The sequence below is a fragment of the Hevea brasiliensis genome, chromosome 7, assembly GCF_030052815.1.
Source record: "Hevea brasiliensis isolate MT/VB/25A 57/8 chromosome 7, ASM3005281v1, whole genome shotgun sequence".
Lineage (NCBI taxonomy): Eukaryota > Viridiplantae > Streptophyta > Magnoliopsida > Malpighiales > Euphorbiaceae > Hevea > Hevea brasiliensis.
Window position 1 is genome coordinate 2,897,287 of NC_079499.1, and position 17,686 is coordinate 2,914,972.

At 27.0% G+C, this 17,686-nt stretch overlaps 1 protein-coding gene across 1 annotated transcript; it reads right to left on the reverse strand.

The window, feature by feature from the left end:
* Window positions 1–293: 293 nt before the first annotated feature.
* LOC110640672 (protein DETOXIFICATION 29-like) lies at window positions 294–4,630 on the reverse strand. Its single transcript, XM_058149699.1, has 8 exons — window positions 4,211–4,630; window positions 3,465–4,006; window positions 1,930–2,016; window positions 1,500–1,556; window positions 1,181–1,419; window positions 914–1,032; window positions 662–748; window positions 294–544 (listed from the first exon to the last, which is right to left on the reverse strand). The coding sequence occupies exons 1-8, from the start codon at window positions 4,562–4,564 to the stop codon at window positions 497–499; spliced, it is 1,533 nt and encodes a 510-aa protein (XP_058005682.1). The 5' UTR covers window positions 4,565–4,630; the 3' UTR covers window positions 294–496.
* Between the last annotated feature and the right edge of the window lie 13,056 nt (window positions 4,631–17,686).

Below are 17,686 nucleotides of genomic sequence, written 5' to 3' on the forward strand. Positions count from 1 at the left end.
CTTTCTTTAAATTTGCTTAATTTTATTAACATGAAATGATTTTTGTTTCACAATGACATATAAATTGAAAAAGTTCGCCTTTCAATATTAATTTCAACATTTCAGGATTGTAGGATTTTGAATTTGAACTCTGATTAATACTAAGAAATTAAAATTACTTAACTAAATATTATACACCCTAACTGAATTAACCGATTTCGATCTGATTTTAAGATCATCAATGCAATTTTAATAAATTTCAATTCCAGATTAAACTGGCCATGGCAGGGTCTACACATTAGTACACCTCTAGATAATTGTAAGCAAAAGTCTTGGGGTTTCAATATCCTGATCTTCTTCTAAAGAAAATGAAAAGTTTTCTGATGAGAAGTGCATATTTTCCCTGGAAAATTATTGATAAATCATTGCTTTTCCTTCAAAGAATCACAATCCATGGTGCATTTCCATTCACTTTCAGGACTAGGTTATTTTTTCATTGTTTTTCGCTTCTGAATCTTTAATCATGTCCTCCCCATCTCTTAATCCTGCTTTCAGCAATAGAAGCCTGCAACATCACAAAAATTTAATTTTTTTTTAACAATTGAATGTTGTATGCATATATTTCTACTAACTGAATTAAATTATGCAAACAAAAAAAAACCCATAATATGTGGAAGGTTACCTCTTTGTTCCAATTTGTTCTATAGACCATGAAGAAAAGGGCAACAGTCTGTACTACAGTCCCTGACAACATTCCATACCAAATCCCCTAAACAAGGCCCAAAATCAAAAACTATTAGTTCTCTAATAATTTCCCTCTAGCCCATTATGATAATAATTAATTAGTTTTATCTACTTAATTAATCTGCTCTATTATAATCAAATAATTATCATAATTATCAAAGGGCTTGAGCATAAAGAAGAAAAGACTTACACGAACACCCATATCAAGTTTATAACCCATTATAAGACCCAGAGGAATCCCAAACACATAGTAACAAGCTATGTTCACATAAGCCACAATTGCTTGCCATCCTGCTCCAATAGCCACACCTTAAATGACCGAAAAAAAAAAGAAAGAAAAACTATGAAATTTTGAAGTCAAATATTGGTTGAATCAGATTAAAAAAAACAGAGAATCACAAGGCAAAAACTATGGAAATTGCTATCTATATATGTAGATGGTAAAATTTTTGATTACCAGAGAGAACAGGCTGAATATTGTCAATGACGATGCAGAGAGCAAGGACTGGTGTTAGATCGTTGACAAGTTCTTTAACTTGAGAATCCGTGGAAAACAAAGATGGATATTTATTTCTTGTGAGGATGAGAATGAGAGCAAGAATGGCACCAATCATGAGGGCTGATATAACAGCCACTACTACTGAAAATTTTGCTGTTCTTGGATGACCTGCGCCTAGTTCATTTGATACTCTTACACTGCATGCATATCAACACATTATCATTAATGAAATTGGTAACTCTTCATTTCAACTTATATAAATACAGCAGTAACAAACCTTATAGCTGCATTCATTCCAATAGCTACCATGACCATCCAGCCCAAAATGTTCATGCTGCAATTTAACCATTCATGATACATAAATTAAAATCTTCTTTATTTGTATTTAGAAGGTAAATCACGTAAATATTATTATTTTGTGTGTTTATTTTATTTTTTTATAATTTATAGTTTCTGCAGTGCACAGTAAAAATAATTTAATATTTAAATATATAAATATTTAAATACATTTAGCAGAAAATAAACATATACTGTGGGAATCCGAAAACCCAAATTATAATAATATAAGCTTAATAAATCATATATTTTTAAAAAACAGAGGATGTCGTATAGTCACAGTCAATTACTGAAGTAAGCAAAATCCAGCATAAAAAATAAATATTATAATAATAATAATAATAATAATAATTAAAGGAATATATACTCACCAAATGGACAAGGCATCCACTGAAACCTCTGCGTTCTTTAAGTATCCAGCAAAGAGTATCAATGCCATAAAATACCAAACTTCTAAGCTGCAGCCGCTCACAAAGATTTTAAATATAATTATTATAACTTAAGCAAATCTTTTATGCATACTTTTTTAAGCTAACCAATATTAATTGACAACAACATTAATTATTAACATATTTATTTGATTTAGAGGTTAGCATTGAATAATTGATTCGGTTAGGTTTGAAAAATTAAAAATCAAATAAATTAAAATTTATAATGGATTAAATTGAATTGAACTGAATTAGGGAGAAAATTAATTTAAACCGAATCAAATCAATTTAATTTAGTATGATTTGATTCGATTTATTAGTTTGGATTTCACCTTGAGTTCTTTTGAGCTTATTTTGTGCTCATTTCAAATAGGAATAACAATGGTCAAGATTTTGCAGGTATTAGATTTGATTCAACTCTAATAAGATGGGTTTGGGTATACAATCAGATTTAGGAAAGCTTTGGTTTGAAATTTAATACTCATGACGGGTTTAGGTTTTACATTTTAAGAATTTGTTACTCAAATTTTATTTATATAAATATTTAATTAAATATAAAATATATTTTTTTAAATAATATTTATAAATTTTTATATATTTTATTTTTATATAAAATAAAATTAAAATATTTTTATGAAATTATTAAATTTTTAAAATATAAATTATTAACAAAAATAAATTTTTTAAAAAATTATTAATTAAAATATATAAAATTAAATTTGTTCGAATATTTTTTAAGTAATAATAAACTCTAATTTAAAATTTTAATAATGATAAATTAAAAAATAAATTATTTAATTCAGTTTAATTTTATTAATTTTTTGGAATAAATCTAACAATAATTAATCAAATAAACTCATAAAAAGATTAAATTAAAATTTTAAGTTAAATCAATTTGTTTATTTTTTTCTATTTAAATTGAATTTTACTTATTTTTAATTTAATTTTATACGTTTATTTATTAATTTATTTATTTGTTTGGCTACCAAATTAAACTACGTTATTCTTCAGATCTGTGACAAAATCTGAAAATGCATCGATGAGCTACACGTACAGACAAGCTGGAATCGCGCTTCAGATAAAATTTTAAATTTTTTTTTATATTTTTTAATTCAGATTAAAAAATATTAATAATTAAACAGGAAAAGATCTTCTCATGTGTTTTGTGTCCCATTAGAGAGTGTGCAATCAGAAATTAATTAATTAGAGAGTGGGGGATAAAGCTTTTTTTTGGAGACCTGAGATATAATAATACTACATGACAATCACACGTGAAGCCAAGAAGAAGATGTAGCTTATCTCAAGATGAAATTGTAAATTTCAGCTCCTTTGGTTTCTTCCTCAACAGACCTTAATTAAGTGACTCAACAACCAGTCCACTGAGTGTTCAATTTTGATTCTTCAACATGCAATATCCTCATAAAACAAATAATAATAATAAAGTTATAGTAGAAAAAAAATGGAGAGCAATAACTTACCAAAGCATAACAGCAGATGCAAGAGACAAGCGAACAAAACCCCACAAGTTTTGAAAGGCCTTGCATGAAAATCCATTCCAAGCTCGCCCACAAGTTCCACTAATAATATATAAAAACTGAGCCAATTCAATGAACCACCAAGAAGCATTTAACACCACCGCTGCTCCAACCAATCCCCATCCCAAATCTAGCATCAAAAGCCAGCTAAAAAATGTATGCAAAACCAAGGCTGCAGCTGCGATCAAGGCCATGACCATGATCTTGCTTTGAGCCTGCAAGAATTTTGCCATAGGGAAGTTCATGGCGTAAGCGAATAACTGTGGTATCATCCAGATTGAGAATATCCCAGCTGCCTTTGATATGGCTGCTGTTTGCCCAATCAGCTTCAAAAGTTGTGCGGCGAAGATATACAGCAATGAGAGAAGTGAGGCTGTAGTACCAAGAATGATCCATGATCTTTGCAAATAGATTCCTAGCATATCAAGCTGCCCTGCTCCAAATGCTTGCCCACATAGCGTTTCGAGTGCACTTCCCATTCCAAGCTGTTTATTACCACGTATAAATCATCAGCAATATCAATTTATTGTAACCCAAAACATATCTATATATATATATATACGAAAATCAATGAACACAGCAGATATGGTATTTTTTGATAAGCAGATATGGTATTATATATGTGTACTAATCAGCTTTGACTCAATAGTATTGACTTTGTTTTAATAAATATATACGTTGTCATATACCATGAAGCCGTAGGAAAAGCCGGCGATGACAGAGTTCTCAACGGAGACGGCAGCGAGGGCCAGGGTGCCAACTTGACCGGAGAAGACTTGAGTGATAGCGCCGAGGGAGTACTGGCAAACGGAGGTAAAGATGGCAGGGCCGGCCAGGTACCAGAGTTTTTTGGACTCCTTGTAAAATTCTCTGAAGAAATCACGGATGCCGTTGATAGGAGGGATGTCATCGGCATCGAGGACGAAGGAATAAGTGCTTGTTGTTGATATGGGAAGTGAGTGTAGACGGTCTAGATCCTCATGGTGATGGTTGGGGTTTTGGTCCTCTCTTTGAGAGAGAAGCGGCTCTCTTGAATCCTCCATGTCTGGGAGAGGGAAAGAGAGGGATGAGTTTTTCTTCCAAGAAAGGAGTATAAATGATGACTATGAAACCATGATTGCATGAAATTAAGCCAAATATATAAGACTCCATGTTGGAAGATGAATACACCCATGGTAGGTGGCTATGTGAAAATGATTACTTTTAAAGGAAAGTTAACACATGCACATATTGTGGAATTGTTGGATCTACCCATGATGGGTGCATCGTTTTGTGAAAATGGTAACTTTTAAAGGGGAGTTAACCCATGCATACATTGTGAAAATAACTTCCACAAATAGAAATATATATATATAACAATAATTAGTTTTTAATCTCAAATTAATTGAGATAATAATTATGTGAATCATTTTACGTCACATAAATACAAACACAAATAACTAAAAAAAATAAAGATAAAGGAATATATATGTGTAGGATTGAGAATTCCATTCAAATTGAATCAAATTATCAAAACCGAATTAACTAAATTATCATATTTTTAAAATCAAATCGAATTGAATGCATATCAAATTAAACCGAACTGCTTTAATTCGGTTTGATCCAATTCAAACTGATTAATTTTTAGGCTTTGATGAATTTTTTATTTATATTTGATTTTCAAGTCATTTGGTCTAATTTTAATCTTAATTTGAAACTAATAACCATTAATCAATAAAATTAAATAATTTATATATGTAAAAACACATATAATGCACAAATTTTCTATAAAAATAAAGCAATTTAAAAATCAATAAATACAAATACAAATAACTAAAAAAAATAAAGATAAAGGAATATATATGTAGGATTGAGAATTCGATTCAAATCGAACTTAATTATCAAAACTAAATTAATTATCATATATTTTAAAAATCGAATCAAATCAAATGCATACAAAATTAAACCGAATTGCTCTAATTCAGTTCAGTTCGATTAGATTCAAACCAATCAATTTTTGAGCTTTGATGGATTTTTTATTTATACTTGATTTTCAAGTCATTTGGGCTGATTTTAACCTTGATTTGAAACTAATAACTATTAATCAATAAAATTAAACAATTTATATATGTAAAAATACATATAATACATAAATTTTCTATAAAAATAAAGTAATTTAAAAATCAATAAAATAATTCAGTTCAATTTAACCAATTTTTTTCTTCAAAACTATCGAACCAAAATATCCGAAATTTTTAAAATTCAAAATTAAACCAAACTCAAATTATTGTATTAAAGTGATTTGGTTTGGTTTATTCAATTCAAATTAAATACTGCTCACCCTTATATGTATAAAAATTTATTATCTAAATTTAGTCTGTTATAAATAAAAAATTATAAATATATAAAATTCATATATTTAATAAATAAATTTCACTATATATTTTATACGTTAGGCTTATGTTTATCATACATCGGGTTTGAGTATATATAAACGCTACCGTGTGAGCACTTGAATGACACGAGACTAATGATTGGTAAGCAAGAAGCGGCCGTGGGTAGTTGATTTCGCCGCACATATCATTTTGATGGCTTGAAAGCATTAAGGCTAGAGCTATAAAATTATGATGGGGACAATCATAAGAACTTTTACCAAGAAGTGACTCCAACCACATTTACTGCTGGCTTTATGTATCGATCTGGTTTCTCTAAAGAGTTTTGTCATCAAAACTTGCGATTTTGCCCTTTTCCATCAAATATCCTTAAAACTTCCTGCAGCTACCTAAAGTTAGATCCCATTACCTCTTATTTTAATTTTTATAATTTTCATAAGATTGAACTTGCAGAACTTTTTTTTTTTCTCTCTTTCTTCTGAGTAGAATAAATATAAAATACAGTGATAAAATTTAGTAATCATCCACGAACTTTAAAGATATTAATCTATTTTTACCTTAAAATGAATATAAAGGATACCCTAATGGGGAAAAAAAATTCTGTCCATGCATAAATTCATAAATGGGAAAAGTTCAAAAATAATGTATAGCTTGATTTCAAAGCTTCAAGAGATTTTCAATGTTGTTACCCCCTGTTAAAAAATAATATACTATTTTTGAATGTATATATTTAATATTTTTTTAAAATAATTATATTTTATTAATAATATTTAAAAAAAAAATAATGACAAAAGATTCATTGGATACATTTAGCAGAACATTCCAAGACGGCAATACTGATCACTAGATTGACTGAGCAAAGCTACTGTCGGGAAAGCTAACATTCAAAGTGTAGTTTAGCTGTTGGATTTTGGGGTGAATGTTAGTTGACAGAGCAATGATGAAAACCTGGAGAAATAAGTGACAAAAGGCGAATTATTGTGTGCCATTTATGTATGTGCATATTTACTCACAATGGGTGATCTCATCTCTTAAATGAAATGAATAATTGATTTTTTGTAAGTGTATAGAGCATTATTTTTTAACACATCCAATATATTGCATAATTTGCCATGACAAAGAGAGCAAATAGTACAAACTCCATGGGACCATTGTAATGAAACTTCTCCACATATGTTGACACCTACAATATTCATGACCTCCATCCTGCTTTGTTGAAAAATAGTTAAGAGACTAGACAATAGAATGGAAATCTGAAAACTCTGCCATTAGGTTCAATTATGTATTGATTAAAGAAATTTGTCTTATTTATAAAATTATATAATAATTTTTTTTATATTAATTACCACAAAGCTAATTGCTTAATCTTGGGATATAATTAATATTTGAAACCTAACAATCAATTTATGAACAACAAGAATGTGTGTTCTTTTTTTTTTATTTTGAGAAGGACTGGAAGAATAAAAACAAATGTTAATTTTTTGTTTTTGCAAGAGAGAAACATGGATATAGAAAAACAATAATTTCACCTGTGGCTTGTACTGTGCTGAAAAAGATAGATCGGCCTCTACATTTTGGGCCCACCATTGTGAGCACTCTCACGCGCACTCTTTTTCCTTTCTCTGCAAAAGAAAGAAAGGAAGATCCAAAACTAAATTATTTATTCATTTCATCAATTAGTTAATATAAATTAAATTATTATTTAATTATTTTTATTTTAATAAAATTAATTATTTAATTATTATATTTTAAAAAATATATTAATCAATCTTTTTAATAGTCTAATTTGATTTCATTATTATTTAAATTTATAATTATTTTTTATACTTAAACTACCTAAATCTTCTATCTTACATCTCTCTTTTATTCTCACTTTCTCTTTCTCCATTTTTTTTTCTCTACACCTACACTCTTCTCCCCCATCTTCTCTCTATTTTCATTTTTGATAAAAATAGTATAAGCTATTTTGTGCAAAAAGTTAATCAGTTTTCTCAGATATTTAAGTAATCATAAAAAATTGGTTTTCCATAGAGAAAACGTAAAAAAGATATCTAAAAAATTGGATGAAAATATTTGAATAATTCAAAAAAAAATGTAAATTTAGATTTAATCTCTACATAGTAAATTTTTATTTTTATCTCATAGTATTATATTTTTCAAAATAAATGGACCAATTAATTAGTTTTATTAAAATAATTAAACTAAATAGTAGTATTTTTTAAAATACAGTAATCGACTAATTAATTTTTTTTAAATATAGAGATTAAATAATAATTTAACTAGAATTGACTAATGAAAAAATTAATAAAATGACTAAATAGTTCAATAAAAATAAAGTATATAAATTAAATAATACATTTTTTAAAATATAAAAATTAAATAATTAATTTTATTAAAATATAAAAATTAAATAATAATTTTCTTGTATTTAAATGGAGATATATATTTATTTCTGAATTAGACTAAAACCACATATGAGGCATAATCAACAAGATTAGCAAATTTAAGTTTTTATTAATATATTTCACTTATAATTTAAATTTTTAGGATTAATTTTTATTATTTAAGAAATTAAAATATAAATTATTAATGTTATTATTATTAATTTAATTAGAACAATAAAATTTCTTTTTGTTGACTTTTGTGTATCCTCGCCTTTTGCCACTTAATGTAGTGATTGTGCCACTTGCATTATTATATTATTATTATCGTTGAAGGTGGTTAATGCGGATTGTTATCACTTGATTTAAAAAATTTATGTTCGGTGGAATTGCTCAAAGGATCTATCAAGCCACGCCACTCCAGTACATCCATTGTACTTCCTTTTGTCATCTTCAACTATCAATAAATTAACCATTAATCGCAAATCAATACAAGAAATTTTATTTTTGTACCCTTTTGATAGCCCTTTCTGTAAAATGCCTTCAACGGCTTAGAGTTAGATAGATGGCTACAGAGTCACCGCCCACTTCATTTTCAGAGCAGACTGCTGGGAATTTCATAAATTATTGATTAAAATAAACTATTGTCCATTGGATTACGCACCAATAATCCAAGCTAAATATTCACATAACGCAAGCGAGAACAATCGTTAAAGACAAGAGGAAGCTTAAAAATAAAAATCTCGGGCAGGTAGAGAAAGCTGGGTCGGCATGTATCGATATCGTGATTGAAATGAAAATTGGACGCATGCGGTATGTCGGTCGTTCCAATCGTCAGCATGTAGTCAACTTGTCCTTCAGCATTGAAAGGGACATTTCGGGGAAAAAAAAAATTGCTGCCATTGGCCCATTGCCAAGTGCCGACCATGTATTAATTTGTGGTGATTTTAATGTGATGATATCGTTATTCCCCTGTCATACGGCTTTCTAGCTTGCGTATCAAAACCGTCGTCTGATAGTTAGCGGGGAAAACATTAAATGAGCCTTTTATATTTTTAATTAAATTTAAATAAATTGAGAATTAAATTCTGAGTCAAATAAATTTATTATATTTTTAAATAAAATTAAATAAATTCATAATTAATAATAATTTTTTATTATTTTTAAAGTAATAAAATATTAGAAATTAAATTCATAATTTTTTCAATTTCCTTTTTTTTAAATTTTATTTTAATTAAAATTAATAAATACTTTTTAACATGTAAAATTCATCAAAAAATTATATATTTTATTAGGTGTGAACTTATTTAGCCTTATTAGAAAATATAAGACCTTATTTGACACACAATTTAATTTTTGACTTAAAAATTCAGGGGCATATTTTGATATTTAGTTGGTGTTACTTAGAAAATTATATGATTTATAAATTTTAAATATTGATACGAATTATAGTATCAAACAAGGTTAAATGACCAAAAAAAAAATCTATATGACTATAATAATTAGTTTGATATTAAGATTTAGTCATTGTTTGTTGAGAAAATTATATATATAACATGATTGTTTGCTCATTATAAAAATTAAAAATCATGATATTCAATTAATAAAAGTAAGTAATATAAAAAATTAATTTTATTTTATTATTATTATTATTTTTTAATTTACGTTTAAGAGTATCATCAGATGAATTTTAGCATACCAAAACTAAGTTTCATCTCTGCATAATTTAAGGACATGTTCCTTCAGATTTGTGAGTCTAGTTATTAAGGATGGCAATGATAAGATATTTTCAAGTATTTGATCTTATTGGATTATAATACGATGAATTTGGATAATATATCATAGTGGAGATGAATTTTGTTTTGATAAATAATGTTTGTAGCGGTTTGAGTTGAGTTTGAATTTTGTATTTGGAATTGTAACGATCAGGCTCCAACTACTAGAGCAATTGTCCGCTTTGGTCATAAGCCTCACGGTTTTGTCCCATAGGTGGAATGGAGAACTTTCAAAGAGGTCACCCATCCTAGGATTTCTCCTAAGCGAGCACGCATAATCCTGGAATTCTTCCAACTCTCCAGGTCATTTCACAAAAAGGCGCTTCTACTGATTAGTTTTTCTATTTTATATATCATTACTTTTTGAATCCAAGACCATCTCCGTGCTTTGCCGATGTGGGATTTGTCTAAGGGACCTTTCTATTCGATGCCGGAGCACCCTATCTTATCTTACTTTATTCCTTCAATAATTTGATCTCGTTATATTTTAATATCAATTATTTTTCTACGGAGAAACCAGCGGAGTTTCCCCTATTTTATTATCAGTTGACGTATTTCACTATTCACCTGCTTGAAATTTTCAATAATATTTTACAATAAAAATATCATTCATGCTCATCATATTCATCTCACATTCAATTCTTGTAATTCACATACTCATTTGTACAAATCTATCCATACTCAATTCATATGTAAACATTCTCAAATTACATAAGCAAAATTTTTAAATTTCCTTAATTTACATAATTTATAAAATAATTACATAATTTCATAATTTACATGATCTACAAATTAATTACAGTTCCATAATATATATTTCAACATACAATTCCTAGTTTACATTACAAATAATAACTAATTATAATGTACAAAATACATAATATGATCTATATGGGCCTTATCTACATGCATTGCTGAGGAGGTGACAACCTTGAACACTCTGTAGATCATACTCCAAAATCTCTGTTTAGTATTCGCTGGGTTTTAACTTCAGTACATGCGCGAGGAAACAAATTCATCGCGCTAAGCATTGCTGCTTAGTGGTGTAATAATATAATAAGAAATAATGTATACAAATAAAAAAATAATTGGAGCATATTTTCTATATTCAATAATTTTATTGGGTTCATATGAAATTTTCTACATAGTACATTTTTCGTCATTTATGTTGCTCTCCATAATCTCTTTTGCCATAAGTTTACAATAATCATTTATATAATGTACAAATAAATCTAAATATTTAGTTTATGTTTATTTTATTATGGAGAATGCATTTCTAATAATTACTTATATTATGCTTATTTTGCTAGTCTTTCATTTACTCTCTTAATATTTTCTATGTGTTGTGGATCATTTTGTAATAATTAAATTCTTAATACTAGTTTAATACCTTTCGGATTTTTCTTACTGATTTATTTAGTTTCTAATAGTTTTAACTTATTTCAATAAAATTTTCTGCCCAGGTAACCTATGACAGGCTGACTAAACTGGATAGCGGGTCGTTGGCACTAGACACGGCGGTGCCTCGGGCCGTCATAATATGGGATGCGGAACGTCAACCACGTATGTAGTCAGTATGGCTAAAAAAAGCCATGATAACACATAATCGAGCATAAAAGCCATGAATGCGGGCATAAAGTCATGAATGCGGATATAAAGCTATGAATACAGGCATAAAGCCTTTCGCAGTACTACTATAACAATACCCTATTGGCATGCCAATCTATCCAATCTGACACACATGTCTAGGCAATACAATGGCACATAATATCATTAAATATTAATATATTGTGTTTTATGACTTCATTATTTCATGACAAATTCCATAATTTATACATTCATCATAATATTCATACATTCCTTACATCATTCATATTGATCATAATTCTCAACAATGGTGTTCATGTACCATTGTACTCAAGACATTCCTCCTTTACTCATAAAGAAAACTAATATTCCATTCATATTTTCATGTGATTCATTTATTCATTACAACATTTATATGAATTCATAACTCATACAAGGTGTTATTATCTTATTTGTAATGAAAACATAAGTCCTAATGTAAACCTCATCTCATTTATACTCAACAATCCATCTAAGTTAATTTCATTTCATATTCAAGTGGTATCACTTATATTTTATTAGACCTACTAGTAATGGGAATATAAATCTTAACTATATACTCACATAACTTAAATGTTCATTAAGTCATTTAGATGCATTACTATTTCTATTCCAAGTAATCTATGAACATTTCATGGATTCCAAATTTCATACCTTAATTTCCTCTACCAATTTAGATTTTATACTTTGTGTCTTTGTATTACTATTCACATTATTATTCACTCAAATTGTTGACTTTTTGATACATAATAAATTTATTGAACCTAAGTTCATCAAGATACCACATTTTGCATTATATTTTTGCTGATATTGATTTCCAATACCATTACAAAGCTTATTTTATATTATTCAAAATTTTCAGATTTCATACCATAAGTTTACTGTTCTATTGGTCATTGTTACAGTAGAAATTTAGTAAAATTTTCTTAATCAAAGTTATTCCTTTATGTGTCTTCTTTAATTTTCTTTTTGAATCACTCTAATTGGAGTTTTGTAGCTCAAGTTATGGTCATTTTACCATAACTGGACGGATTAACCTGTACCCAGAATTTCTGGACAATTTGGTTCTGCCAGATTTGGTGACCTAAGTTTGGTTAATAATTTGATTAGGTTATGGTCAGAATTTGGATTTGTGTTCTTCATGAAAGTTGTAGGGCTATGTCTCAGCTTTCTGCTGGTAAAATTTCAGATTAATTGAACTTTTCTACACTGAGTTATGACCATTTGAACAAATACTGTTCATTTGGTCATTTTTCAGGGACAGCATGTTGGTCACCCAGATTAGGATAATTTTTAGGTCAACTTGGTTTGGTTTTCTGAGCAGGGTTTCTTCACCAAAATTGTACCATTATTTGTCTAGTTTCATTTCCAATTAGCCTTACACCAATTGAACCTATAAAACTTCAGTTATAGCTGCCCAAACCTGCTGAACTCACACCCAGTCCTACAGGTCACCAAGGGGAGCATGTCTAAGCTCAACTCTATTATCCTTACCCACTTCAATTCCTCCTCACACACATTCAAATGGTCACTAATTGACCATTACAATGTTAATATACCATTACATAAGCAAAACTCTAATTTTTCACAAACTCTACTTTTCAAAGTGTCCATTTTATGCTATCCATGCCATCTAACACATTCAACACACATAATTCAACATCTAACTCAAGTTTTCTCATCACAAACCACTTCTAAACAATTCAATTCATACAAATCAACAAATCTCATCCTTCTCCCATGGCGGCCTATTCTCATACATACTTCAATATAATTATTTTGTTCAATTCTACAACAAATTCTCATTTAATTTGTCTCCCTAACAAAGATTAAAAAGATAGGGAAGTAAGTATAGGCACTAACCCTTTTTTAGCAGAATTTTTTCAAGCAATTATTTCACTTTCTTGGCTACCAAACACTTTTCCAAGAGGTAAAATCAAGTTTTTGTGAAGAATATTAGAGATTTTATGGTAGAATTGAGTGGGAGAATGAAGCTTGAATGAATAATTAATGGAGGAAGAGGGAAATGGATGGGTTCGGCCAACTGAAGTAATGAGGAAGACAACAGAATTTGTTTGTCAATTTTATCTCTTTTTTATGGTTTAAGAAGGGTTGTTACATTTTGATTGGTTGGAGTGTTTTTAATGACATCATATGATGTCATAATTAGGTATTTGTTTTTATTTTCTTTTTCTTTATTTTCTACTCATTTTCAATTAAATTTTTAGCAATATTTATTCATATTTTAGATCATAATAATTATTTACTTAACTGAATAAGTCGGTCAAAAATCATCTCCGGAGACGAAATGACCTAAATGCCCTCCATTTGGCTTATTAAGCCAAAATCATCTGTACCAATCGAAAATTTTTTCTAAACCTTTTCTTGGCATTCTAATTCAATAGAAACCTCAATGACTCTTCTCTAGAGTCTCAAAAATTATTTCACAAATTTTCTCCTGGATTTAGAGCTTCTAGTTGCGAAGACCGCAACTTCCCACTGGTTTACCAATCGCTAGGGCACCGACTAATTTAACTTGGTTGTATTTTATTACTAAAATTTTTTCTAAATTTTTCTTATTATTATTTGAGTTAGTTATAGCTCCTTCCTCTAGTCTAAATATTTTTCCAGACATTCTAGCTGTTTGGATCGACACCGGTCACCGAAACAGTAGAATGTACGGAATGACTACAATGAGGGTGTTACAGGAATACCAATTACATGAAACTGTTTATATAAATAATTAAATAAATATAAAATATGTGTTTTTTATAATAATATTTATATTTTTTATATATTATATTTTAAATAAATAGAATTTAAAAGATTTTATAGAGATATTAAATTTTAAAATATAAATTATTAATAAAATTATTTTTTAAGTATATTATTAATTAAAACATATAAAATTAAACATGTTCATGTATTATTTAGATAATAGTAATCAGGTTACACATATACACATATTCAGGTAGTGTGAATGTTAATCGGGTTCAAGTAATGGTGAGTATTCAATTAATCGAATTGAATTTTCAACTAATCAAATTATTAACTGACTTTAAAAACATTAACCAAACTGAACCGGAATTGAGAGAAAATCAAAATTAACCAAAATAAAAAAATATTCAGTTAGTTATTGGTTATAATCGAATTAATAAAAAAAAATTTATATTATTAATTATTTAATTAAATATTAATAAAAATATATTTTATATTATTTTTTTATTTATAAAAATAATAAATATAATTTAATATTAATAAGATAATAATTATAAGTCAATTATTATTATTATTATTATAAAATTATAAAAATAATAATTATAAATAATATAATATTAATAAAATTATAATTAATATATTAATTAATTAAAATTTAATTATTTCAATTACTAAAAATCAAAAATTTTTATTATTGCTAATAAAAAACTGAACCGAATCAAATTTATTCTTATCAAAATAATCGAATTTCATCGATTTAATTTAGTTATTCAGTTATAAACAAATAATGCATAGCCTTATATTCATATTTAAGTAGAGTTTGCTACTCTTTATATTAATTTAAATTTACCTAGGTTTGACCCACTGCAACACTACCCACTATATTTTTCAATAAGTCTCCCATTACGAGTAATTGCTCCAATGCTATGAATTTCTTTTTTTTTTCCCCTAAATAGTGTAAAGAAATGGTGACAAGGTCCATACATTAAATTTAGAGTTATCTTCATTAAGAAAACTTGCCAAATTGATTTGGCTTTCTATTACTGGCCTTTTTCTTATTTAATTTGTTATCAATATGAAAAATTCAGCATTACACGTGCATCAAAAAATTGAATAACATGAAAACCATTGACAATTTACTTTTACAAGACTTTTGAACCAAAAATAAGAATTAAAGCCCACAAAATACAAATCCATGCATCATGATGTGGTGGAAAAGCATTTTCCAGATAGGGTATCAAGGAAACTCATTTTCAATTTTGTTATCCTCTTGATGGATTAATTTAAAATAAATAAGTTGTAAAAATTGAATTCTTATATAATTGTATTTAATTTTAATTTATTTAAAAATATTTTTAAACAAATTAAAAGATAAAATTTTTTTTATTTTAAATATGAAAATTAAAAAAATTAATTAAATAAAAATTATTATAAAATTTTTAATTCCAAATAAGGGATTATGAATAATATAATCGTGAAACAGATTCAAATTCATTTGGCGTCAACTATTTCTAGATTGAAGTTAAGCCATGTGTGCGACTGCTGTTTCACGATTCACGGTCAGCAGAATTTGATTCAAAAAGAAAAATCAATCGACTTGATTTAATTTTGAAATTTAGTATTGATTTGCTTGATAAATTGATTTGATTTGTTTTTAAGATATTTAATTTATTTAATTTGCTCCATTTTTTTAATAAAAAGAATAAAATAAAATTGAATCAAATAATTTTTAATAAAATCTAAAAATAAAATATATAATTAAAATTATATTAGAAATAAGTTAAAAATCGGTAAAAAAAAAGCTTAATATAAAATAAAAATGAATAAATTAAATTAAATTGTTCAGCTCGATTTAATTTATTATATATATATATTTTTATAAAAAATTTACCAAAACAATTAATTATAATATTAGAGTCACCAAATTTAAATTTTACTTAAAATAATTAAAAAATTAATTGCACAGTAAAAAAATAATCTCTCTTTGAAGAAACGTTTCAACTTTCCAAAATAATTCATTTCTGTGTATTTGTGACACTCCTTACCTATCTACAGTGTAGCCGAGCAAGATATGCTATGCAGTGTATCGGAACACTCTATTTTAATTCAATCATTTTTTTATTCTTCCTAATTTATTTTTTTCATAATTATGAAGTATAATTTATGAAACATAATTAATTTAAGTCATTTATTGAAATTATAATTTATTTGAGGTTTCAAAAATTATTTTATGAATTTTTCCTCGGGTCTGGGGCTTCCAGTTGCGAGAACTGCAACTTTCCATTAGGTTACCCATCGCTAGGGCACCGGCCCATTTAACTTAGTTGTATTTTATTTCTTAAATTTTTCTTAAATTTTTCTTATTAATATTTGAGTTAATTATGATTCCTCACTTTAGTTTAAATATTTTTTCAGACGTTATAGCTGTCTGTACTGACACTAATCACCAGAACAATAAAATGTACGAAATTACTATAGTGAGAGTGTTACAGTATTCAGTTCCATTCTTTGAAGAGGATGAAGCAGAAATCTATAAATTATAGCTAATAGGCATCAATTATAATTTTTTGCAGGAGAACAAGTTCCCGAACTATAAAATCAAAATTAATCATTAATCACTAATATAACAAAGTAAAATGTACTTAAAAAAACTCTAATATAAAATTATAATTTCATGATTTTTAATAATTCTACTAACTAAGTACCTGTTTGACATTAAATTTAGGGAGTTCAAACTATTTTTTAAATAAAAATATCATTTAAGATGCTATCAAAAGAAAAAGTCTGAAAAAAAAAAATTTATTATTTTAGTATTTTTATCACTAAAATTTATTAAATTTAATTTTAAATTATTTTTTAATACTCTCTAATTAATATATTTTAAAAAATAATTTTTTTAATAATAATTTTAATAATAATGTCAAACAGACCCTAAATATAACAATAATAATTTATCCAATTTCAATAAATTTTTAAAGCATTTTTTTCTCTTTGTTGCAATTTCTCGTTATCAAAAAATTCTTAATTTTATAAAAAAATTCATTATCTTTACTAAGAAAAAATTAAAGAAAAATTACAATTTATGATCTGGTAATTTGATGTATTTATCAAATAGAATTATGAGATTAAGATTATGATAAAAAAAGTACCTTAAGTTTTAGTTTGGTACAAATAAGGGAAATTGTACAGATGCCATTAAAAAATTATGATAAATTATAATTTAATTTACAAAATTTAGTGAAACTTACATATTAATTCATATATTTTTAAAATATATATATTTAGCTCTTGAT

Excerpts from the sequence above, each read along its gene's own strand:
- LOC110640672 (XM_058149699.1), bottom strand. The coding sequence starts at position 4,564 with ATGGAGGATTCAAGAGAGCCGCTTCTCTCTCAAAGAGAGGACCAAAAC. Across the intron at positions 4,007-4,210 it reads GCTTTTCCTACGGCTTCATG|CTTGGAATGGGAAGTGCACT; the intron begins GTATATGACAAC and ends GGTAATAAACAG. Across the intron at positions 1,420-1,499 it reads GGAATGAATGCAGCTATAAG|TGTAAGAGTATCAAATGAAC; the intron begins GTTTGTTACTGC and ends ATATGCATGCAG.